Source organism: Oncorhynchus kisutch, linkage group LG8, assembly GCF_002021735.2.
Source record: "Oncorhynchus kisutch isolate 150728-3 linkage group LG8, Okis_V2, whole genome shotgun sequence".
Taxonomy (NCBI): domain Eukaryota; kingdom Metazoa; phylum Chordata; class Actinopteri; order Salmoniformes; family Salmonidae; genus Oncorhynchus; species Oncorhynchus kisutch.
The window spans coordinates 51,909,835-51,925,798 of record NC_034181.2 but is presented as its reverse complement, the minus strand read 5'-3'; the positions used below and the strand labels follow the sequence as shown (position 1 = coordinate 51,925,798).

The 15,964-nt window shown below is 40.7% G+C and overlaps 1 protein-coding gene across 1 annotated transcript in view; it reads right to left on the bottom strand.

Annotated features, from left to right (window-relative positions):
- Positions 1-344: 344 nt before the first annotated feature.
- The window catches only part of wdr43 (WD repeat domain 43), a 36,353-nt gene continuing 20,733 nt past the window's right edge, over positions 345-15,964 (bottom strand). Inside the window, exons 15-17 of the mRNA XM_020489348.2 lie at positions 14,640-14,703; positions 2,015-2,073; positions 345-1,080 (exon numbers count right to left, since the gene is read on the bottom strand). Coding sequence (XP_020344937.1) covers positions 967-1,080; positions 2,015-2,073; positions 14,640-14,703 — 237 coding nt within the window. The 3' untranslated portion in view covers positions 345-966. The remainder of the gene's footprint in view (positions 1,081-2,014; positions 2,074-14,639; positions 14,704-15,964) is intronic.

The window sequence follows — 15,964 nt, the reverse complement described above, 5'->3', positions numbered from 1 at the left end:
CCTGCTCTTGATTTGGATACTAGTTTACTTGAGGGAAATCACAGTGTGAATGTTAAACTAAATCAAGGAACAGTCAGAGTCAGTTTATTCAAGTAAACTAGCATCCAAAACAGCATTGTTAAAAAAATAAACAGTGCCCTTAAATCACGTTCCTTGCATTTAGACAGCCACAATTTAACCAGCCATTTATACACCTAAATCGAGCCAAGTTAACATCTTTTCTCCAGTCCCCAATCCAGCTATGATTAAAAGGCAGTGGACACTGACTGCCAAGCCCCACCCCCCAAAAAAGCATTGCACAAGGAGTTAAGGACACCAAAAACAGATGAAGAAAATACAAAGTTTCAGTTGTAGACTTTACAGAAGAATATTTAATACCAAGAAACCTGGGGGAGGGGTGGGTAGCTCAGGAAAGAGGGGGACTCAAACACTACTGTTCATACTGATTTACATTGAGTGGGGACATGACCCATTAGTCATGGTTACATCCCAAATGGCACCCTATATAGTTAAATACTTAGAAGGGCACATAGCGAGCTACTTTTGACCAGTCCTATGCAGGAAATATGCAGCCCATGTCTGGCAACAAGCCCACCTTTTCTCTGGAACAAGCAGTGCGGACGATGGTCACATACACATGGTTTACACCCAGAACCACAGATCAAGTGGAAAAAAGGCGGCGATTAGAGAAGCATGGCGCTTGAGCCTCGTACAGCTTCAAAATATGGGGCTTTCAGGTTGGTAGTGGGGCGGGTATTTAACACCACCTCCATAGTGGAGGTCCCTGGTTGTGGCACGATGGTGGCCTCACTCACCGCCATATACCAACCACTGCCTGCCCTTTTTTTTTCAATAAAACCATTTTGTTCTGATAAGAAAATCAAAAGGATAAAAATAAATGAAAGTACATATAAATCTTTCAGGTCCATTTGTAGTTTATTTTGTTAAATTGGTTTCCTTCGCTTGTCACTCCTCCTCGCTCTCGTTCCCCGGTTCTATGTCAGAATCGCCAGTCACTTTTGATTCCATCCTCATGCCTTCCTCCACCTTGTCTTCCTTAGTCTCATCCTCCTCCCAGTTCTGCACAGAACAGAAAATGCACAAGACAGTGAGACGCTTCACTCTTCATCATACTTCAACCTTCCAATAAACGCAATGTCAGTGAGAATGTGTTGGTTCAAGACCAAAAGTGCACTTTACGACACCTCATTGTATAATCTTTATTGTATTCCTTTCCACCTAAACACAGCACTAGTCCTATGGACCCATAGGGGTGCACATTGTTTTTTTACCAACTGTTTCCAACTTAATCAAAGGCTTGGTGAAGAGTTGAATCGAGTGTTAGTGTAAGGGTTATATTGATGATTCCCCTTGCCACTTTATTGTTGAGCCAATGGGTTTTTGGTTTTATCTTGCCTTGCCTTCACCTACTAAACACGGCATCTTTTTGGCTGGTTTGCGTAGCTTGCTTACGAGGGAGGATGTTTCAGTTAAAATCATCCCAGTGAACACGCGCCAAACCAGCAGTAAGTTTTTGGTTGCAAAGCACTACTGTAAAAGTGATTTTTATACTCCCAAGTGATGATTTAAATGTACAATTTATATCAATTTGTTTGTAAATGTTATTTGAACATCACATAAGATGCAGCGTTTGTGAATATTTATTTATTGTGCATTTTGTTGTAGAGAAGTCCCACTAATACTAGCTAGCAACTTACTGTGTCTGGGGGGGGGGGGGGGGGCTTCGTATATTTTGTACAGTGCGTGAGTGCAGAGTTGGACGTGCAATTTTGTGCTGTACCTATCAGAATAAATCTCCATGACTGGTGCCACAAGTTGGAGTTGGTGTCTATGATTGATTGTACACTAGAGTACCGTTACATTAGTGCTAGGGTAAAAAACATGCACCCATTTGGGATTGGGAAACCCCTTCCCATTTACTTGATAAAGCATTTAACAATCCATCTGTATTCCATCCCACCCACAGCCCCTTTGTGCCATCTTAACCACCTACATCAGAATCCTCATCTGGAAGACCTTCGTCACCTGAAGCATTGTCTTCATCAGAGGACTCTAAAGTGGAGAAGACAAAACTGGTCAGTCATAAAGCCACAGTCTAGACACTTTACAGAACCAATACACAGATGTTTATATTGAACAAAAATATGATCCATTTCAAAGACATTACTGAGTTACAGTTCAAAAGAAACGCAGTCATAAAAAAAAAACATTAGGCTCTAATCTATGGATCTCCTGACTGGACAGGGGTGCAGCCATGGGTGGGCATAAGCCCACCCACTTGACAGCCAAGCCTAACCAATCAGAATGAGATTATCCAACAGAAATGGTTTTATTACAGACAGAAATACACCCCCCCATCTCAGATGATTATGCAGGTAAAGAAGCTGTGGTGAGTCCAGTTGGAGGTACTGACAAATCTAAAATGTTGGTAGCGAAATGAACAATCAATTCTGGCAACAGCTCTTTTGGACATTCTTGCAGTCAGCATGTCAATTGCACACACCCTCAACTTGGTCTGTGGTATTGTGGTGAAAAACACCACACAAGGTGCACCTGTGTAATGTTCATGCTGTTTAATCAGCTTCTTGATTTGTAACACCTGTCAGGTGGAACGATTATCTTGGCAAAGGAGAAATGTTCACTAACAGGATGTAAACAAATTTGTGCACAAAATGAAATAAACTATGGAAAACTGATGGGATTTTTTGTTGCTCATAAAACATGGGACCAACATGTTGCATTTCAATTGATTAGTCAGAACAGAGAAAGAGACTGCCAGAGAGAGACTGAGAACACACTGAAAATGGAAAATAATAGTTACGTGAGGAGAATAAACTGTTGAACAAAGCCCTGTGTTAAGTGGACACATCCCTTCGAATGCTGTTGGGGAAACATCCTTATTTGCATTTGAATTCTTAAAAATAAAATAAAAACACAGCTATGACACGGGGGTCTTGACTGATTGCTTGATGTCATTCGTAGCGAAAGCAAATGCATACAGTAAGTCAGCTATATTGTGTAGAGTAGCATTATTTACACAGTTATCACTAGTCATGGTAAAGAGAAATACAGAGGGAGGACGGTGTGTGTGTGGCGGCGAAGTTCAGGGTTTGTTTGACAGCTAAGCAGAGCATTGTGTTTGAATACAAAACAGATTTATTATTTAGACTCCTACATAACCACAAATGGAGAGGTGCAGCTGCAAACACCAAACCCTCTGGAGACTTAAACAGAAGGGCCATCGTGAGGGTGTAAACCTTTAGGGCGTCTTCAAAGTAATTCTGCATGATCAGATTTAGAATTTGATAAAATCGGAGGTACATGTGACCTCAAAGAAATGAAGTGACAAGTTAAGAATGACAGGAACGTCCATACAGCATCTGCGTTAGGGCTGTCCCGACTAAAAATCTTGGTTGATCGAACGGTGTCTGTTCTTTTGACCAATACATTTTTGAAATGGTATATTTCTCCATATATACACACACACACGTTTTTATAAAATCAACTACATGTGTCGAGCTTGTCCGATGCTTTAAGTGTACGGTTTGGTGAATAAAATGCCAAGAGTGCACCAGAGGTCTAGATGAACAGAAAATGTAAAAAATAAATACATAAAGTAAACTTGACCTGAGTAAATCACCTCGTCCTGCTGGTTTTAGCAGATTCTGCCATGCCTCTGAAGATGCAGCTACCTTTCATGTGGAATGTCAATTTACCTTTACAATCTTTACCAATCTGCATGGCAGTTATGGTTCTTATATGCACATTTATGAAAGTTATTTAATTTATAGTAACCTCCTCAAAATCAGTCATGTGGTTACATCACAACTCTACCCAAAAGAAAATAAATGAAAGTTAATTCTATTGACACGGCCAGCCATGTAAAAAATAGCCTACATAAAGCCAACAAATAAAAGAGGGCAGGTAGAAAATATCCTGATAAAAACACATTTGCTATACATGACATGCCTGCAACATTGTATAAAATAGTCGGGGACCTCAGGAGTTTTCCGAGCCAGTAAGCTTGGGACAAACAGCTGTAGGATATTTGCTTAGGGATAAGCAGCTAAGCTTGACATGGTCAAGAGCTTAACGGCGCGCAGAGTACCAGCATCTCAAATGTTCTACTTGAGCTCCTGTTCCTCTTGTAGAATGTTACCTCAAAAGTATTGTGGAGCGCTTGCACCTACAGTGCATTCTGAAAGTATTCAGACCACTTCACCCTTTGCAGTTACGTTACCTCCTTATTCTAAGATAGACAAACTATTTAATCTACATACAATACCACATAATGACAAAGCAAAAACAGATTGACATTTCTTCAAAAGTATAATTTCTAAAACTGACATATCACATTTAAATAAGTATACAGACCCTTCACTCAGTACTTTGTTAACCTTGTGACTAGGGGGCAGTATTCTCATTTTTGGGGGAAAAAAGTTCCCGTAGTAAAACGGGATATTTTGTCAGGACAAGATGCTATAATATGAATATAATTGACAGCGTAGGACAGAAAACAAAGTTTCCAAAACTGTAAAAATATTGTCTGTGGGTATAACAGAACTGATGTTGCAGGCAAAAGCCTGAGAAATACAATCATGTTTTGAAAGCGCTGCATTCCAATGTGTCCCTATTGAGCAGTGAATGGGCTATCACCCAGATTACTCTTTCTCCGTATTCCCGAAGATGTCTACAGCATTGTGACGTAGTTTTACGCATTTGTAGAAGAATACCCGTAGGCGTCTACATTGCGCAGGTGGTCACCTGATGCTCCCAGAGATTCTCGCGTAAAATACAGGTGGCCATTACTCCAATCGGTCCTACTGGAAAACGAATTGTCCCAATGGATAGATTATCGAATAGATATTTGAAAAACACCTTGAGGATTGATTATAAACAACGTTTGTCTTGTTTGTCGATATTATGGAGCTAATTTGGAATATTTTTAGCCGTTTTCGTGACTGCAATTCAGGCGATTTCTCAGCCAAACATGAACAAACGGAGCTATTTCGCCTACAAAAATAATATTTTTGGAAAAAGGAACATTGGCTAACCGGGAGTCTCGTGAGTGAAAACAGCTGAAGCTCAAAGGTAAACGATTTAATTTGGATTGCTTTTCTGATTTCCATGACCAAGTTACCTGCTGCTAGCTGGACAAAATGCTATGCTAGGCTATCGATAAACTTACACAAATGCTTGTCTAGCTTTGGCTGTAAAGCATATTTTGAAAATCGGAGATGACAGGGTGATTAACAAAAGGCTAAGCTGTGTCAATATATTTCACTTGTGATTATCATGAATAGGAATATTTTCTAGTAATATTTATGTCCGTTGTGTTATGCTAATTAGTGTCAGATGATGACAACGGTCCCGTTCACGGGATGGGGTGTCACTAGAGGTTAAAGCACCTTTGGCAGCGATTACAGCCTTGCGCCATCTTCAGTGTGACACAAGCTTGACACCTGTATTTGGAGAGTTTCTCCCATTCTCTGCAGATCCTCTCAAGCTCTGTAAGGTTGGATGGGGAGCGTTGCAGCGCAGCTATTTTCAGGTCTTTCCAGATATGTTCGATCGGGTTCAAGAACAGTTCCACCGCTGTAACTACTACACTTTATTTTGGGACTTAAGAGCCCCAATGCAGCAATTGTTTGCCTGCCAATGATTATAAGCTTGTGGCTTCCTTGATCACGCAGGTTGCCAGCCTATGTAAGAAAGTTGGAAAACAGTGGGGCAGTTGCTTTTCTACGCTGGTGGCTGGATGGCGTTCGTGCATTATAAAGCTGTGTTTGAGTCAATGACCCAAGTCCAGCTCAGCTAATCGCTACCATTGTGACTCCATAACGCTTTAGCACATGTACATAAGACAACGTAAGGAACCTAATTTATGCCCCTCTAACAACCCCCTGAATGCCTCTCCTGAGCCTACAGCTATTGCACGCAGCAATCACACTCCTATGAACCATATTTATGCTGTCAGCACTGAGGCGGTGTGCCCTAGTAGGAAGTCCACTGTGCTGCTCACCCAACACTAACATAAATAACATGAGAAAATATTCTGCTTAGCTTCCCAGTAAAGCAATGAACACAAGCGAGCATCCCAGGAGTGCTCAAAATACCCCACGTTAACACAAGGTTCATGAAATTATTGATGTGCTAGTAGCAGATCATTTTCTGACTACCTCCGAAACACAATTAGACAAAACCTTTGATGATAGTGGTAGCAATACAAGGTTATAACATTTACAGAAGACAGAAACAAGTGGAGGTGTTGCAGTTAATATTCAGAACCACATTCCTAGAAGGCTTAGAGGATTTCATGTTAAGTACTGTTGAAGTAACACAGCTACAGGTTAATCTGCCGCACATAAAGCCCCTTCTTGTCAGACGCTACTATAGACCACCAAGTGCAAACAGTCAGTATCCGAATAACGTGAAATTCTTGATAAATGAATGTGATCGACATTTTCTGGGTGACTTAAATACGGACTTTCATCAAGCTTCCCACTCAAAGCTTCAAACTAACTAGTGGCTGCAACCTACTAGGGTTGTTAGAAACAGAACAGGAATGAAAACGTGTGTTATATCATATCTTTACTAATGCTGCAGAAATGTTCTGGAAAGCAGTATCCACATCCATCGGATGTAGTGATGACTATAGTATCATATCTAGGAAAACCAAAGATCCAAAGGCTGGACCTAACAGTGTATAAGATGTCACACAATAAGATGTAGTCATTGCTACGTTGTTAAAAATAATATTTCTTGGTCCATGGGAAGGGGACCAAACAGACGCTGCACATTTCTGAAATGGCTTAACCCAGTTAATAAGCATGGGCCCATTAAGAAAATGACTGTCAATACCCTGTGGACTGATGAGGAATTAAACAAATAAAATGGTATGGTTGAGAGGGATGAGGCAAAAGGGAATGGCAAATTAGTCTGGATGCATAACCAATTGGCAAATGTATTGCAAATTGAAAAATCATGTGACTAGACTGAATAAAAACGACACTGAAACATAGTAAAGCGCTTTAGAGCACCTACAATGACATTTAGGGAATGAAGGCAAACTCCGCTCCATCATTCATCGAATGATGGCTCATTCATCGCAAAACCGACTGATCTTGCCAAAGAAACATGCATTCAAGTATTTGGCAATATTAGCAAAATGACACGTGACATGCCAGCAACAAACACTGACACAACACATCTAAGTATAAGTATATCTGACCAAATTATTAAAGACAAGCAATATAATTTTAATTTCCATAAAGTGATTGTTGATAGACAATGACAAGCCATCGGGATCTGACAACTAGGATGGAAAATTACTGAGGATAATAGCGAACGATATTGCCACTCCTATTTGCCATATCTTCAATTTAAGCCTACCAGAAAATGTGTGCACTCAGGCCTGGGGGGGAAGAAAGTAATTCCACTACCTAAGAATGCTTATAGGGAAGGACATTCAACAAGCATGGCACTTAGCCAATAATCAGTTATTTGTGTAAGAGAAATGTATGATAAAAAAAAAAACATGGCTTTACATTCCCTGCTATATTGTGGATAAAAAGTGATCTGTCTTACACTGTTCTTTAATGGAAGCCTCTCCAACCCAGTCCAGGTAGAATCAGGAATTCCCCAGGGCAGCTTTCTTTGCCCCTTTTTTCAATCTCTACTAACATACCACTGGCTTTGAGTAAAGTCAGTGTATATGTATGCGGATGACTCAACACGTCAGCTACTACAGTGACTGAAACACTTAGAGCTGCAAGTAGTTTCAGAATGGGTGGCAAGGAATAAATTAGACCTAAATAATTCATAAACTAAGAGCATTGTATTTGGGACAAATCCTTCACTGAACCTAGTAATAAATACATGTGGAAATTAAGCAAACAGGTGACTAAACTGCTTGGAGTACCCAGTATTGTTAACTTGCCATGGTCAAAACATTGATACCACAGCAGCTAAGAGGGCGAGAAGCATGTCCATAATAAAGCCCTACCACCTTAACAGCACTATCAACAAGGTAGGGCCAAGCGGCTCTAGTTGTGTCGCACCTGGGCTACTGTTCAGTCGTGGTCAGGTGCCACAAAAAAGGGAATTTAGACAATTGCAAATGGCTCAGAACAGCACATCTAGCCCTTGGATGTACACAGAGATTTAACAATAATATGCATGCGAATCTCTGTCTCAAAGTGGAGGAGAGACTTAATCACGACTTGTATTTGTGTCTGTTTGAACGAATAGCACAGAGCTCAGGCATCCATGCACACCCCACCAGAGGTCTCTTCACAGTCCAGAACAGACTGAGGTGCACAGTAGTACTTGGCAGTCTATTCCACATCAGGTAACTATTGCAAGCAGTAGAATCAGTAGAAACATGAAATCATTTGTGCCTACGCACTACACACGTATTTTGTCATGTATATAAGTCGTAGTGGAGTAGGGGCACACACTGTGCGTTGTTAATGTATTGAAGAGTAGGCACTGCCTTGGCAGCAGCTAATGGGGATCCATAAACACAATACAGCAGAGAATTCATTTCAAGCTCTTTGACACATTTTGCCATGGGGCGGAGAAAAATGTTTGAAATGTTTTATAATATCCGAGTGAGACCGACTAACAAAATCAACGGGGGACCCCAGCCGGTAATTTGATCAGGATAACAAGTTTAGATGCCAAGTTAGTTTACCAGATCTCAAAAATAATCTTAGCTGACATGGGATAATTGACTGGCAATCAGTGAGACATGAGGAAAAACTGCTGATGCACAACCTAAAATTTCAAAATGGCATCTCAAAGTAGCCACCCTTTGCCTTGAAAGCTTTGCACACTCGGCATTCTCTCAACCAGCTTCACCTACCCCTTTCCTTCTTAGTCAAATAGCCATAACACAGCCTGAAGGTGTTTTGGGTCATTGTCCTGTGAAAATAAAAAAAGATGGTGGAACTATGTGCAAACCAGACCCGATGGCGTATCGCAGCCTTGAATTTTACTTTTTTTAAATATATATATATATACACGTTTTTTTAAATCCCTGACAGTATCCCCAGAAAGCACCCCTAAACAAACACCTCCATGCTTCAGTGGAAACCACAGATGCAGAGATCAACCGCTCACCTACTCTGCATCTCACAAAGACACGGCAGTTGGAAACAAATATCTCAAATGGACTCAAACAAAAACGAGTTTTCCACCGGTCTAATGTCCATTGCTTGTGCTTCTTGGCCCAAGCAAGTCTGTTATTGGTGTCCTTTAGTAGTGGCTTATTTGAAGTAACTCGACTATGAAGGCCTGATTCATGCAGTCTCATGAAACAGTTTCATCATAGCGCTTGATGGTTTTTGCGACTGCACTTGGAACTGTCAAAAGTTCTTGACATTTTACAGATTGACCTTAACGGTTTAAAGTAAGACTAATTTGCTCATTTGAGCTTTTCTTGCCATAATATGGACTGTCTTTTACCAAATAGTGCCATCTTCTGTATACCACCCCTACCTTGTCACAACACAACTAATTGGCTGAAACGCAGTAGGGAGGAAAGAAATTTCACAAATATACTTTCAACCTCTGGGGTGTGGGACGCTATTTTTCAGAATACAAGCCTGAAACAATATCTAAAGACTGTTGGCATCTAGTGGAAGCAAGAGGAAGTGCAATTAGAGTCCTAAGTCATGGGATACTGTATAGGCAGTCAGTGGAAAACTACAAACATGAAAAAAAACAAAAAAACAATCCCACTTCCTGGATGGATTTCTCTCAGATTCTCACCTGCCATATCAGTTCTGTTACGCAGACATTATTTTAACAGTTTTGGAAACATGTTGGTCACGTTATTCATGGAAACATGCATTTAGATCTAGAGTTTGTTTTGAATTATGTACAGTAAGCAAATTTGTCAGCAGATTGTGTTAACTGTAGCATATAGCCAGCTCCCCTGTGCTTTGTTTCAACTAATGCATATTTTGCCTAGTGGCGCGTGCCAATGAGTTTGCCACGAGACAAATGTAACCAGTCACACAATCCTAAAAAAGGTACAGTTTGTCTTAAAGTAACGTTATACTATTAGGGTTGTAACGATTCACTGATAAGCATTTGTCCCAGGTTCAAATGTTAAAGATGATTGCACCGGTTAGCGGGAGCGAAAACTCATACAAAAAGGTTCATATACAATTTTACTGAACTTTTAATATAAAAAAAAAAAACCTTACCTGTTGTGACAATTGATGAGCCCTCTCCTTCAGTTCAGTAGCCTTACAAACTGTCAAGCATGTAACTGCGTATTACTGTTCCCCCAGTGCGGGAGACAGCTGCTCAGGGGTAGCCAAGTCCTGCTCAAATAGGCTATTCATACTGCCACATGGCACAGTGGGCATTCATTCAGATTTTATTTAGATTATTCCCCTAATAAATAGTTGGTAGTTTTGCTTTAAACAGTCAGTGTCATTTAACATGGACATGGTAATTTCATAAAGAACAGCTATCATTTTGACGAGCGGCACATGGTCTAAACCATGTGCTTTTGAAAAAGGCTGACAAAAGTTAGAGGGTAGTGCGTACGGCCCAGTACATCACTGGTGCCAAGCTTCCTGCCTTCAAGGACCTCTATACCAGGGCATTCAAAATTGTCAAAGACTCAAGCCACCCTTGTCAGACTGTTCTAAGACCACGTGGCAAGCGGTACCGGAGGGCCAAGTCCAGATCCAAAAGCCTTAAAACCTTTTACCCCAACGCCATAAGACTCCTGAATATCTAATCAAAATGCAGATAATTTCTATAGACAAATATTGCACAGTACTCACTCAAAACACTTAATCAACTGAGAAGTGGGTGATGATTTCAGACAAAAAGCATAAATTGTCCCTACCCCATAAGGAGACTAGGCATCTACCACATTAGAGGGGGCAATGTAGCAGTTTGTCTACCCCACTTGTGCTGAATTTGTAAACCATCACCCACCAATTAACATTTTTTGCAGATTAAGTTTGAGCTAGTAATATATTAATACAAGGCCTTCAGAAAGTATTGACACTATCACTTGTTAAACTAAATTTAAAAATAGATTACATTTAGATTGTCACTGGCTCTCACACAATATACCATAATGTAAAAGGGGAATTATGTTAACAGATTACAAATGAAATACAAAGTCAATCAACCCCTTCGTTATGGCAAGCCTAAATAAATTCATGAGTAAGTGTTATCGTAAAAAAAAAAAATCACAAGTTGCATGGACTCGGTGTACAATAGTATTTAACATGATTTGAATGACTACCTCATCTCTGTACCTCAAAATGATCTGTAAGATCCCTCAGTGAAGCAGGGAATTTTACACAATTTCACTACAACCACAAAATCCAGGGAGGTTTTCCAATGCCTTGCAAAGGGCATCTATTGGTAGACGGGCAAAAAAAAAAAATCGGACACTGAATAACCCTTTGAGCATGGTTAAGTTACTAATTCCACTTGGATGGTGGGTCAATAAACCAAGTCACTAAAGATACAGGCATCTTTCCTAACTCAGTTGACAGAGAGGAAGGAAAGCACTAAGGGATTTTACCATGAGGCCAAATTGGACTTTAAAACAGTAATGGCTGTGATAGGAGAACTGAAGATGGATCAACATGTCTACTACCTTCTTGCCCTCTGTGCTGTTGTCTGTGCCCAATAATGTTTGTACCATGTTTTGTGCTGCTACCATGCTGTGTTGTCATGTGTTGCTGCATTGCTATGGTGTCGTCTTAGATCTCTTTATGTAGTGTTGTCTCATCGTGGTGCGTTACATCCAATATTTACATTTTAATCCCAGCCACCGTAGGAGGCCCTTTTGCTGTCATTGTAATTAACACTGTTCTTAACTTCTTGATGCACAGGACGCATGTTTTGGAATATTTGGATTCTGTTTAGGCTTCCTTCTCACTCTGTCAATTTAAGTTGGCAATATAATTTATTTTTAAATTTAACTTGGCAAGTTGGTTAAGTCGGTAATGCACGTTGAGTTGTGGCTCTAGAAGGTTCAGGCCAACAGCCAGCCTCATCCATTTGCAATTACTTGAATTCATTTTGAAAATTGCAAAAATGACAACACTTTCAAAAGTCCCAGAGTCACAAGACTAGGTGCATTGAAATCACCTCGGCCCATAGAGAGACCCTAAAGTTTGTCTGATAGCTCATTAAGGGACCACATAGCAACACCTGGAAAAAATGCATTTTCAGCATTAATTAAGGTCGCTGCTCCAAATGAGCGATCGAGCCAAAACTCAGGATACAGGGCCACCTCATCTAGGCCTGCACATGTCAGAACTGGACGCGCAGCTAGAATGTAACGCGTTTTACGTTATTATGGTTTAAACAGAAGGCGCTGTGAATTTTGGGCCCGCTCTAAAATGTGATACTTGGCTTCTAAAAGACGTGGACCAAGTAGGTTTGATGTCAGTATGTAACAGTTTGGTGTCAGAATGATGTCTTATTGAATGATGGACGCTGGCTCTATAATATATTGACATTGCCCATTGTCAATATAAAATGTACAGTGTGCATTTCCAATGTATTTAAAAAAATGGGGGATTTGCCGTCGCCAAATGGACAGGCTGAAATCAACATCAAAGAGCGATGGAGAGGACCCACTATAACTGCTCGGCCATCCCGAGTTCAACGAGCTAGTCAATTGGTCATTTCTACAGTATATTAGAGCATGTCCAATTTGTGTTGGTAAATACCCATTGGAAGACATTGCACATTTCCAATGTATTTAATGAGGTATTTTCCATCACCAAATGGACAGGCTGGAATCAGTGTCCAGTACACATATGCTATATTGTCAGTTGTGAACATGCTCTTCTGCAAGTTGACTGTGTCCATTGCATATCCATAAGGACAACCAACTATAAATTAGACATGCTGATTCAGAGAAATTCTTACTTCTTATGATCAAACATGAAATAGACCTAGGTAGATTGAGGGCTTAACATAGTGATATATGATTTGGTCAGTATATGCGCCAGTTGGAAATGTTCACTGACTTTTTGGTTTGGAAGCAGTCTTCCTATGATCATATATGGCAAATGGACAAAGTCAATAAAATAAGACAAATGTCCATACGGTTACAACATATGTATAGAAAATTTCACCCGTGGGCCTTGACTGAGACCATTTTCCATACTATAATCTACAGAAGCGCGCTCACCAAAATATTATAGTGACTTTGCTCAAATTGGAAGCGTTGTTTCTCCTCTGAATTTTCTAGTTCTTACTTCTGCCACGAGAAGGCCATCTGTTTAGTGTTTGCCAGTTAGCTAGTAGTTCTGCGAACAGCTGAGAACTACTAGCTAACTGGCAAATAGTAAACTTCGGGAGAACCGACTCCAAGAAATTGGCAGATGGCCTTCTCGTGGCAGAAGTAAGAACTAGAAAATTCAGAGGAGAAACAACGCTTCCAATTTGAGCAAAGTCACTATAAAACATCTTTAAAGTTACCTGTAAACTTTGCCAAAATATTTCAAACTACTTTTGTAATACAACTAATTATTTTTAAACGTTAATAATCGATCAAATTAAAGACTGGTCTATCTGTTTTCAATAGAGGACGAGAGGAAACTAATGCTACTTTTCAAGTCTTGGCCAACTCAACAGCGTTACCCTTTTCCAGGATGGCCGTACTTTATTGCACAAAGGAATAACCTCAACCAAATTCCAAAGACTGGTGACATCCAGTGGAAGCGGTAGGAACTGCAAACAAGTGCCTAAGAAATATCGTTTCCCCGTGAGAACCCATTGAACAGACAGCAACCTCAAAAATAAATTATTCTGAATGGTTAGTCCTCAGGTTTTGCCCGCTACAAGTTCTGTTATACTCAGACATGATTCAAACAGTTTTAGAAACTTCAGAATGTTTTCTATCCAAATCTACTAATAATATGCATGTCTTCTATTCTTGGCATGAGTAGCAGGAAGTTGAAATTGGGCACGCTATTTATCCAAAAGTGAAAATGCTGCCCCCTGTCCCAAAGAGTTTAGAAAGGAAAAGATGCTGTCTCAAATAGAAGCCTGTCTCTAACCACCTGTTTCCAGTGTTTTAAGCAAATAAACGCTGGGGCTATTAATGGAAGGTTTACGGTAATGGATTGACGCCGATGGTAGAGATATTGTATTTGATATACGCAAAGGATCTCATCTGAATAAGATGGCTCTTTTACAGTACAATGATGCATTGTTATTCCTAGCTCATTATCTACTCAAATTGCTGGTTAGGATTTGCATTCCAGGACATTTGTATATCCTTAGTCAGACTTGCTAATACACAGCAGGGCACACAACTACGATTACTCCTGATACCGGGTGACCGACGCCACAGTGGTGGCGTTCAATTCAAAGCCCCACACATTTTTAATATAAGTTAGGGTATATTAGTTGTGAGACAAATCTAATTAGACTAGAGCTCCTACAGATAAATGGTGCATTCATTTCTTAATTTGCACTAAGATTAAATTGCTCTCCTGCGCTTTCAAATCAGTGTCAATGAAGTGAAGGATAAAGGGAACACCACTTAAGGGAGCTGAAATGCACATAGTGAATGTGTGAAGAGAAAATGGAAAAGTGGGCAGTGTGGCCATTACCCTCTTCATAGACAAGCTTGGCCGTGTGGTCCACGTCTTTGACTTCGTTGCTGCTTGTCGCCACCTGGTGGAGGGAAGAAATTATTTAAAGGCAGCGGTTAACACAAGTGGGGAACACCTAGCAGCAACAGCGGCTCAACCACAAACTGGTAGGCCATACGAGCTCACCAGAACGGGACCAACGAGTACTGATGCGAATAAAAATCTGTCCTTGGTTGCAACAACCACTACTTAGTAACAAACTGCCTCGAAGCAACATATGTACAAAAACGGTTCTTCGAGGGCTCCATTAAAAGGGTTTCATGGCTGAGCAGCCACACAAGCCAGGAACACTACAAAATACAATGATATTCTAGACAATTCTGTGCTTCCAACTTGGTAGCAACAGTTTGGGGAAGGCCCTTTTTGGTTTCAGCATGACAACGCCCTCATGCACAAAGCTACGTCAACGAGATCGGTGTACCATTTGCCATGACCTCAACCCCATTCGAACAGCTTTTGTAGAAATTGGAACGCCAACTGCGAACCAAGCCTAATCTCCCCACATCAGTGCACCACCTCACTAATGCTTGTGGCTTAATGGAAGCAAGTCCCCACAACAATGTCCAAACGGTGCATTCAGACCCCTTGACTTTCTACACATTGTTACATTACTGCCATGTTATAAAATTGATAAAAACATTTTTCCCCCCACCTCAATTCACACACACAATACGCCATAACAAAGCTAAAAACAGGTTCAGAAATGTTAACTGTAGTAACTGAAATATTTCCGTAAGTACTACTTTGTTGAAGCGCCATTGGCAGTGACTACAGCTTTGCATCTTGGGTATGACACCACAAACTCGGCACACCTGTATTTGGGAGAGTTTCTCTCATTCTTCTCTGCAGACCCTCTCAAGTTCTGTCAGTTTGGATGGGGAGCATTGCTGCGCAACTATTTTCAGGTCTACCCAGATGTTCGATCAGGCCCAAGTCCAGGACACAGACTTCTCAGAAGTGTGTGCTTAGGGTTGTTGTCCTGTTGAAAGATGAATCACCACGCTTCACCATCGGGATGGTGCCAGGCTTCCTTCAGACGTGGCGCTTGACATCCAGGAGAGTTCAATCTGGGATTCAGACTAGAGAATTGTGTTTCTCACGGTCAGAATACTTTAGGTGCCTTCCGGCAAACTCAGAGCAGGCTGTCATGTGCTTTTTACTGAGGAGTGGCTTCAGTCTGGCCACTACCATAAAGGACTGAATGTAGGAGTGCTACAAAGATGGTCGTCTTTCTGGAACGTTCTCCAATCTCCAGAGGAACTCTGGAGCTTAGTCAGAGTGAC